Below are 11,037 nucleotides of genomic sequence, written 5' to 3'. Positions count from 1 at the left end.
GTTGAGGGTATTTTCGACAGAAAAACTGTTAAAAATGGGCCCATTAAAAAAGTTTTGTCTAATAGGGCACATTTTACACACCTTATATTGAAGTGGACACATTTCTTTTAAAAACATTTAAATGGGCAAAATGAAGCTTAAATTAGTACTAAAATGTCATTTACTTAAAAAAAAAAGTACTTGATGGTTACCAAACGTGGAATCGATGACTCTTCTCTAAGAAAGTAAGCACGGTAGTCCAGTCTAATCTATCTACCAAACATGCTGTAAGTTACAATGAATTCTTGGATAAAGAAGAATATTCTAGCATCAAGTACGATCATAACTCTTCTTTTGATCACTGAAAGTTGTAATTATATCTCCGACGTAAAGAAAAATCACATTATGCATTATTGGATCAGTATTATAGTATAGTATTTCGTTTCTGGTTGTATATAAACTGCACATACAATAATCAAATAGCGTCGGCCGCAGCAATTCCAGCTGTGATACCTTGTATATTCAATTGTACCCTCACGAGCCACAACTCAATTAGTCCATAGCTTAATTAGATTAATTAATCTTAGTTTAATTAATCTAAGTTAATTTGTTACGTACAACCAATTAACCTACGCCTGCAATGAAATGAAAGTGAACCAATTGGTCCACATGAATATGTAAGATCAAGACTCTTACGGTCCATTGTTACGAGTCGTAATGACACAGCCTGATGTGACCGGTTTTCTGGGGTCTTTATATACGTACCCACACTCCATAGAGCTTAGCTCAAACCCAACTATACTACCGCACACTTACTTCATCCTCCTCAAATTGTTCATCACCACATACCACATCTCTCTTAATATCTCCGAGTCCGTCTCTAGTTTACTAACGAGAGATGGCTGACCGGAGAGCTGAAGAAAATGCCGTCTCCGGCCAACCCACCCAGAAAGCTATTGCGGACTTCGATCCCGCGCCCAAACCCAAGAGAAACAAGTATGCTTTTGCTTGTGCTATGTTGGCTTCCATGACTTCTATCCTACTCGGTTATGGTAAGTAATCGTTTCTATTTCTTCGTTTCGAAATGATCAGCTAGCTGGAGATCTCTAGCTCTGGAGAACTGTGTACGTTGTCTTTATATACATGGGTGGTTAAGTTTTTTGTGTTATCTACTTACAGATATTGGTGTAATGAGTGGAGCGGCCATCTTCATCAAAGACGACCTCAAAATCTCCGACGTGCAGGTCGAAGTTCTTATGGGAATTCTGAATCTCTACTCCCTCATCGGCTCCGCCGCCGCTGGCAGGACGTCCGACTGGATCGGACGTCGGTATACCATAGTCCTCGCCGGAGCCATCTTCTTCGCCGGAGCTCTTCTCATGGGCTTCGCCACCAACTACTCCTTCCTCATGTTCGGGAGGTTTGTTGCCGGAATCGGGGTTGGTTATGCCCTCATGATTGCCCCTGTCTACACCGCCGAGGTTTCGCCGGCGTCGTCTCGTGGTTTCCTCACATCTTTCCCTGAGGTAGGTTTCTTTGTTTCTTTCTTCTGGCCAGCTAGCTAGCTTGTGATGTTATGTCAAAATCTTTGAAGCACTTATCAAGAAAAGCTTTAGAATATGCTCTTGGATTTTCCCCAACAAAGCACCAAAGTCCCGAGGCAACACCAATCTCTTGGATATGGTTGGAACGTCTCTGACAATATTGTAAAAACGTTTATTTTCGATTCACCATTTTTACTATATGAAAGAAAAGATAAGTTTTAGAAAATTTGTCTCTACCAGAAAGAGGGCATGCATAATTGACTTGTAGTTGCGTTACATCATACATTTCATATACAAATTCGGAAATCTTATCATTCTTATTGGTAGAAACTCAGACAAGGGTGTAGTTGGAGCCCATGCCAAGATTTTGATCCACTCGTTTTGGCTTGTTTATATATATAGCCAATTCCTCTCGTTCTTTCATTTTAAAAGCGATTAGAGTTACTATATAAGTGCCCATGAAGTTGGGAGTAACTTTTTGTATATCATAGTAACCTCATTTTTACTATCTAGTATATTACTAATTGAACTTTGCATATGTAGGTGTTTATCAATGCCGGAATCTTATTGGGGTACATATCGAACTGGGCATTCTCCGAGCTCGCACTTAACCTTGGGTGGCGTCTCATGCTCGGCGTCGGCGCCATCCCCTCCATCTTCCTTGCCATAGGCGTCTTAGCCATGCCGGAATCCCCTCGCTGGCTCGTCATGCAGGGCCGCCTTGGGGACGCCAAGATAGTCCTCGACCGAACATCAGACTCCATGGAAGAGTCCAAACTCAGACTCGCCGACATCAAAGAAGCCGCCGGAATCCCCGAACACTGCAACGACGATATCGTTCAAGTCGCAAAACGCAGCCACGGTGAAGACGTATGGAAAGAGCTCATCCTCCACCCTACCCCCGCCGTCCGTCACATTCTCATCGCCGCCGTTGGTATACACTTCTTCCAACAAGCCTCCGGTATCGACGCCGTGGTTTTGTACAGCCCTAGAATCTTCAAATATGCTGGAATCACGTCAAAGAACAAACTCCTCCTCGCCACCATCGCCGTCGGATCCGTCAAGACAATCTTCATCCTCGTCGCAACGTTTCTCCTGGACCGGATAGGACGCCGCCCTTTGCTTCTTAGCAGCATGGCGGGGATGATAGCCTCATTAGCGTGTCTCGGTTTCGGCCTCACCATCGTCGTCCACAGCGACGAGAAGGTCATGTGGGCCGTCGTGCTTTCCATCACCATGGTACTAGTCTACGTCGCGTTCTTCTCCATCGGAATGGGCCCCATCACCTGGGTCTACAGCTCCGAGATCTTCCCGTTAAAGCTACGTGCCCAGGGGTGCAGTATCGGAGTCGCCGTCAACAGAGTCGTGAGTGGGACACTCTCGATGACTTTTATATCCCTCTACGAGGCCATTACTATCGGCGGAGCCTTCTTTCTTTTCGCCGGAATTGCGGCCGTTGGCTGGGTGTTCTTCTACACAATGCTGCCGGAGACACAGGGGAGAACCCTTGAAGATATGGAGGTTCTCTTCGGGAAGTTTCACAAGTGGAAAAAGGCCAATGCTCTGCTCAGGAATAAGCGTGTGGATCCTAACAGTAACGACACCGCCAATGGTGGTCAGGTTCAGTTGGGAACAAAAGGGCAAGAATAAGGTTGGTGACGGCAAAATATATAGTAGCTAGAGTAGAAGAAGCTCAATGAACATCTCAACCCTTTTAGTCTGAAAATTATTGCATGCGTCCGGATTATATATAACCGGCACATATGAAAGCTTAAATCTTAAACAGAAGGCAAATGGTAGTAGAGGAGTGTCCATGGCTGGCCCTTTCGAGGAGAACAATCAAATGCAGTGAAGAAAACAGAGTTTTATTATGTATATATTCATTGTACAAGGTTGTGCTCGACGTAATTTGCTCACCATTTGTGCGTTTTCTTCTTTTTCTGAGGGAACTCTTCATGAGACCTATCTCAGAAAGTAGCACGTGCTAGTAGCAGTCCTGAATGATTTATCATGCATGTAACTTCAGATCATAAATATGTTATCAATTTTCAACTGATTCATGTCTCTAAATTCGGGATAAATATTTGTATGAACTTAAAAATTTGACAACGCCATTATAGACTCCAAATTGGTTGCTTATTTCACTCTGAACCCTAAAGTGTAAACCAAGAGTACAAACATGGATACCGTTTGTGATAAAAACTTCTTAATAAGCCATTAACTCGATCTACATGTTTTTGGCAGAAACAAATACAAGGATATAATAATTGGCGAGGGAAGAATGTGATGAATGAATGAATGCTCAAAGGGGAGCTGCATTTAATCATGCCATTCATGCTGTTGGTCCATGATAGTTCTTTCGATGTCGATGGCTATTATTAACTCACTGTCAGCTAGGGTCATTTTCCTTTTTCGAAAGAGAAATTGGTGAAATTTCTTACCTCTTGAAATTGGTGGTCCATTTCTGGTTCTTGGTGCAAATGTTGCCTAGCTTTGGAATTGCTTAAACATGACCTCATAATTCTCGCATCACATATCATATTTGTTATAACCCTTCTTGTCCTTATTTATGTTGATTTTGTTTATAATTTTTTTTATTAATAACACACATTCTACCTATGTCGTGAGGTTTGAACCCATGACCTCAAAATTGTCAGTTAAACACCTTAACCAACCAAGTCACAATTCATAGACATTTTGATTATTTATGTTGATTAACATGTTGTGTTGGCTGCATTATATTCTCGAATTTCAATCTGGATTCCATAAAACTGCAGTGCCCTTCATTCATGATAAATTGATAATATGTATGTACGGCTATCACTACCACTACAAATGGAGGCCATTTTGGTGTCAAAATGTCAAATGGTTCGTAATAATTTAGATTGTCATATCTATCTTTTAAATTAATTTTTTAAACCGGTCTTGATTAAACTGCTAAATATACAATACAAGCATTGAGTCTTAACCCTTGATTACAAATATCTTAACAATATTAGAAATCTCTAAAATAAACACGTTCTCCTCTTCTCTCAAGTTCACAAAATTTGGGAAAATTCTAGACTCGACGAACTAAGATGTTGGAGTATTGGGTTTAATTTAAATAGGAAAAAGATTGATGCTAAGCTACTGGAGTATTGGGTCTAAGAAGAAAAATTATGGGATATAAAGAATTTTCTTGTATTTAAAGAGGCCGGATGAGAAGAGGAGAAGATTTTATTCTCTGCCGAATCCATTCTGAGTTTGCAGCGAATTTTATGGATCTTATGAGATGAAAAGAGGAGGTGGAGAAGAGACCAGGTATGTCAATCCGTCTACAATCGAAGAAAGAAGATGAAGACGTATGTTCTTTTTCAGTGGAGAAGACTTCAAAAAATATAAAATAATAGTTTTTATTTAGAAAATAGTCATTGAATCCCAACCGTTAGATCTAAATAGACTTGATCTAAGAGTATCTATATAGCCATCGCACACTACCTCATCCCTCCACTGCCGGGAATTTTGCTGCACTTGAACACCACCAGCCCAAATCATCTGGGCCCAGTGCATCCACCAGCCCACCAAGCAACCCAGTTAGCGCATCTGAAAGCATTCGACCTTGCCCACCAACACCAGTCTGCCAAACCCTTAGCCCCGTACTGACCGCCGGCTCCCAGCCCTTCTCCAGGGCAGTTTTTGGCAACCCAGACTTGGTCGGATCCTTGGATTTATCCGACAAATCACCACCTCCTACCCCAACCAGATGAAGCTCGAGGCCACTTTGCTGAGCCAGTACTGCCACCAATGACCCAAAAGCCATAAGGACCAGGTCGCCTAGATCCGTTCCGCCGCTAGCTCACCTAACCACCTCAGCATTGCCTATATCTAGAACGTCAAATGTGCTCCGATGCCTGATGGAGAGCGTCATCGCCGCACCTAATCACAGTCGAAGCAACGCTCCCGAACTCAAGAAGCCGCCTCAGCCCCATCTTTAACAATCCGACAGGGTCAGAAACCCACATCCGATTCAAAACAGGAACACCATCACAGTCGGAAGAACCAGTCTAAATCTTCTGCCTCAGAGTTGCTTCCACAAAGCCCAAAGCGTTCGTCTCAGCTCCTCGCTGCCACCAGAGGCACGATCTCACCGTCGTTGCAGTCATGTCGCCATCATGATTGCCGCCTCGTCCGTAAAAAATGCATCGCTGCAAGATCCGAACTCAAGGGCTCAAGAAAAAAAAAAAAAAAACGGAGCGGATTCAGTGCACCAAGGTGTACTAGAACCAGTTATGTGCAACTCACGTGCTCTAACAGATCCGTAACAGCGTTTAGATTTTACTGTCATGATAAACAGTAATCAAATGAACATTACTTTCACGAGAAAAGAAATTGAATTGCAAGAGGACGCCCCCTGCGCCACCATCAATGTCGACCCTCCACCCTCATCACCATGTCGCCGCCGTCAGACCACCAGAGGAGGACGCCATCCAACTTCATGATCCCAACCCCACGCAGCCTCGATCCAGATCGTGAATCCATACTCTCTACTACCCAAACATGTACGACCCACACTACCAGAAGAAAGGCTTTAGCCGACGAAAATAAAAAAACCAGGCCGACGAATTATTTTTTCGTCGGCTAAAGTCCACGTTAGCCATGAAATTTTCCTTCGCCGGCTGAAGAAATTTTTTCGTTGGCTATACTATACTTTAACCGACGAAATTTTTTTTTCGTCAGCCAAAGTTTTCCTTCGTCGGCCAAAGTTTTTACTCGTCAGCTAAAGTATTTTAGTAGACGAAAAAAAATCTCGTCAGCTAAAAGAAAAACAATAAAATGTTGTATAACTTGCTTAGTAGGTTTTAAACAAATACACAACTTTGTGAACCAACTCTACATAGAAGCAAAATTAACAACAATCTCGTGAAATAAGATGTGTTCAGAACGGTGAAATACGGCTATGGTTCAAAAATCACTTAAATCGGGTAATGTCTCTAATGTAGAATAGTCGAAACCCGGTATGCTGTAGATTTGGCGTTTGGTGTCCGATTGACTATTGTGATACCTTTCCGGAAGCGTAATGGCCATACGAGTCAAACCCATAGTTCTTCTATGACATATGGGCCTTTTTGGCCATCCGAGTCCGTTTACGGCTTCAAAATGTAGTTTTCTTATTTCCGATTAGGGTTGACCGTTTCGATCGAGCCCTTAACGTTATCGGATCTAGTTGAATTTTTTACCATAGACATCTTTCATCATAATGATCATATCTGACGGTCGAATTTTGGTTTGTGAATTTTAGTCATCGGAATCACAACATGTCTACTAATGTTGTATAACTTGTTTAGTAGGTTATACAACATAAGAAGCAAAATTATCAAAAATCTTGTGAAATAAGATGTGTTCAGAATGATTAAATATGGCTATGGTTCAAAAATCACATAAACCTGGTAACGTCTCGGTGCCGATAGTAGCGGTCAACCCTATTTACCATTATTATTCCCTATGGGGAGCCCTATCGTCGGAAGGTAAATGTCTCAAAATTTTTATATGGACAGTTGCGTCTCATCTACATGAGAGTTTTTCATTTGGAAGATTTGACCAAACTATGTAATATAGAGGGAGATATGAGCATTTTCGTGTGATAAGTGACGATGGATTAGGGTTGACCGTTTCGATCGAGCCCTTAACGTTGTCGGATCCAGTTGAATTTTTTACCATAGACATTTTTTGTCATAATGATCATATCTGACGGTCGAATTTTGGTTTGTGAATTTTAATCATCAGAATCACAACGTGTCTACAAATGTTGTATAATTTGTTTAGTAGGGTTTAGGGTTTAGGGTGAACCAACTCTACATAAGAAACAAAATTATCAAAAATCTCGTGAAATAAGATGTGTTCAGAATGGTGAAATACGGCTATGGTTCAAAAATCACGTAAATCGGGTAACGTATCGGTGCCGATAGTAGCGGCCAACCCTATTTACCTTTATTATTCCCTATGGGGAGCCCTATCGTCGGAAGGTAAATGTCTCAAAATTTTTATATAGATGGTTGCGTCTCATCTACGTGAAAGTTTTTCGTGTGGAAGGTTTGACTAAACTACGTAATATAGAGGGAGATATGAGCGCTTTCGTTAATTTATAGACTTTAGCCGACGAGATATTAAAAAAGTCGTTGGTTAAGGTCAAAATTTTTTTGGCGGTAAACCAAATTTGGAGAAAAATTTTCAAAGTACTTTTTTAGCCGACGAAAATATTCAAAATCTCGTCGGCTATTGTCAAAAAAATTTCAAAATTTTCAACCAAAATTTTTTGGCGGTCAACCAAAATTTTCAAAAGAGTTGAGCCGACGAAAATAAAGAATTTCGTCGGGTAAATTTCTTTATATAGAAGTTTTACCGGAGATGGATGTTAAGAAGTCAGAAAATCAGAAAAAGTTCCGAATTTTCTTCTCGGCCTAGCTCCGCCGTCAAGCAACCGGAGACCGCCACACTTGTCCCAAAAGCTTCGCCATCGTCTCTACTTTATTGCTGGACAGGTGGTGCATCGAGTGGCTCCGCCGTGAGAGATAAATTGAGCTCTAAAACTCCGCCGGTTCGGATTTGGTGTCGATCGAATTTCTCATTCCTCAGGTCACCATTTGGTGAGTTCTATATATGGATAAGTTGAGTTTGATTAGTACTATATTCCCCTAGAATTTGGTAGCTCAATTCGGTGTGTGTGAGGAGAATCGAAGATTTGAAGCTTTTAGGGTTTAAAATTGGGAATTTTTATATTTTGATTCAATTGACCTGTTTAGGCTTAGAATTGGGCTTCGACTTCTTCTAGAAAGTTGTTCGAAATGTTGAGAGGAAGATTCTGTCAAATTTTGGTGGTGATTGGAAGTGGCCAAAAGTTTCTGTAGTTTTTTTTTTTTAAAACCAGCAATTTAGCCGACGATATTTAAATACTATATTTGTCAGCTATAGTATTTTTTAATTTTTTTATAAGGTTTAGCCGACGAATTATGGCATGTTTCGTCGGCTATAGTTATTTTTTTAATTTTTTATTACACACTTTAGCCGACGAATATCTTATTGTTTCGTTGGCTAAAGTCTGGGAAAAAACCGACGACATGTTTTTCGTCGGCTAAACTGCGGGACTATAGCCGATGACGTCTTTTTTTTTCGTTGGCTAAAGTCATCACCGACGACCTTTTCCCGACGAAATCTTAGCCAACGATGGATCGTCGGCTAAGATCTTATCTGACGAATTAAGCTAAAAGGCCGACGAAACTTTTCCGTCGGCTAAAGTGATTGTCCTGGTAGTGCCTCCTTCATTTCTTCACCTACGCCCATGGTGGCGCCGCCGCTTGACCCGCCTCAACACCATGGCTCCGCCCAACAACGATCCCTACCCGACAGAAACCTCCCTCCCAACACACGGATTCATCAAACGTCAATCGAATTCGTAAAGTTCTGAGAGCTAATCAATTTCGATACCTTCAAACCGCCGGCGGGTTTCCCCACATTTGGCTTTAAAATTCAAGCCAACCACGTTCAATTCCAGATCAGCGTCGCCGAACGAGAAGGTGGGATCGAAAGGAGGTTTTGGGAAGAGAGGGACTTCGGGGTTTATGAAAGCGGAAGAGATATGAATCATATAATTGATGGAAGTGTCAGATTCATAAAATGAAAAAAGGAATTTGATTAATCCCAATTGATTGTTAGGAGCAGATCGGAGGGAAGAGGTGAAGATGGTGAAAAATTTGTTCTTCAGTTCTTCAGAGTTCAGAAGGAAAAAGTAATTATTCTCTTCCTATTTAATTTTTTTTTTTTTTTTGTTAGATAATCTTTCTTTTTGGATTTTACCCTGAGTTTGATAAATTAAATTGAAGCTTTATTGTTATGTATTTTTACAGTGTTGACTATTTTTATCCTTTTAACGACGTTAGTTTTGATGGTAGTGCATGTAGAGTCTTAGATCAAACGGTTCAGATTGCATAATCATTTTTGGTTCACTTAAATTTTGGTGCATACAAGAACTTTCGTTGTTTCTATTATCATACTGTAATTGTAATTTTTCCTACCTCAATCTCTGCTATTATCACATTATTAAACAAACAAATTAATCAATATCACATCTTTTCATGAAAAACATTATCAATTAAATAGGAAATTAATGTTACATGATCTTTGTCTTTGTCTTTAAGAGACATATGTTTTCATATTATTGTGTTAATGTTTGTGAATCTGACAGCTCCCTAAGGGCATCTCCAACAATGGTTGTCATACCCAAACCCATACCCATATTTTGAGTTACCCAAAACCCATTACTATTCAAACTCATATTTCATCTCTAACCATTACATCAAAACCCATTCTCATACCCAAATTTTTTTCATTCAAATTATTTAATTTTCGGCCTATTTTTTCTGGACCTGATGATTTGAATGATCATTCAATCTGGGCCGAGCGTTTTTGGACTTTTGGAGGGTCAGAAGCGAGCTCACGTGGTTCAACCGCAGGTGTGCATCTCCCGCTCACGCGTGATTGGCGCGTCTCGCGCTCCGGCGCGCTCCTCGCCTGCCCGTTTTTCTGTCTTTAGCGCGCGTTCTCCACAGACGAAGCTCGCCGCGCGTAGCTCCTGCCGCTACCTAGTCTTTCACGTGCACCTGCTGCCTTCTGCTGCCATCTGGGTCCCGCGTCTGCAGTTTTGGGTTTCCTCCTTGCAACTCGACCCATTTTGGGTCGTCTGGGTCGTCTGTGTAGTAGGAACCCATAATTGGGTATGGGTTTTAATTGTTGGAGATGAATTTTTATGGGTTTTGAGTATGGGTTTGGGTATGACAGCCATTGTTGGAGATGCCCTAAGTTAAGAGTCTAGTGAGATCACACTTTTCTTGTACCCATGTTTAACTATTGAATGAAGCATTATATTAACAACATCTCTATTGGTTATTTGGGTGAGGATAAGTTGGGTCTCTAGGTTCGCTATCCTTGCACATATAGACGCTTCTTATACCTTTATGAAAACGACCACAATCCTCTCCCATTAATTTCATGAAAGAGGGGGAAGTGGGCTGGTTTGGTTTGGTCATGATTTTCAAGATTCTGGATGTAAATTTGTGGGGACCTAGAGATATGGTTGAAGGGAAGTTCTTGTAGTGTCATTTGTCATGAAAATTCTCTTTGTACTCTCACTCTAAAAGCCTTCATTACATAAAAATAATATCAGGGATTGTAATGATTTTTTAAGATCACTCATTCACTCATAATTGATTTAATATTAGGGATTCAAAACACTTCAAATTATTGCATTTAATTCAAGTCCGTCAACGTCCCTCTCTATGTCTAGCAGCAACTCCTCTCTTTGACATTGTGCGCATCAGTAGCTGTCTCTTTCTGCCATAACCAACCATTAACCATACCTCTCCCGTGATGACTGATGAAAGCTGATGTACTCAGAGACACACTCTTGGATAGTTGGATTGATGATGCCTCTCCAGTTGGGTTAAAAACTGCATGATTGATGGCATCTACCGCTTGTAAATAG

At 41.1% G+C, this 11,037-nt stretch overlaps 1 protein-coding gene across 1 annotated transcript; it reads left to right on the top strand.

Moving 5' to 3' along the window:
* Positions 1 to 762: 762 nt before the first annotated feature.
* LOC101302071 (polyol transporter 5-like) lies at positions 763 to 3,648 on the top strand. The gene is made up of 3 exons (XM_004299059.1): positions 763 to 1,031; positions 1,159 to 1,505; positions 2,067 to 3,648. Exons 1-3 carry the CDS (start codon positions 878 to 880, stop codon positions 3,171 to 3,173), a joined length of 1,608 nt encoding a protein of 535 aa, XP_004299107.1. The 5' UTR covers positions 763 to 877; the 3' UTR covers positions 3,174 to 3,648.
* The last annotated feature ends 7,389 nt before the right edge of the window (positions 3,649 to 11,037 follow it).

This window comes from Fragaria vesca, linkage group LG5 (genome assembly GCF_000184155.1).
Source record: "Fragaria vesca subsp. vesca linkage group LG5, FraVesHawaii_1.0, whole genome shotgun sequence".
NCBI lineage: Eukaryota > Viridiplantae > Streptophyta > Magnoliopsida > Rosales > Rosaceae > Fragaria > Fragaria vesca.
The sequence above is the reverse complement of the archived record's forward strand: the minus strand, read 5'-3'. Positions and strand labels throughout refer to the sequence as shown.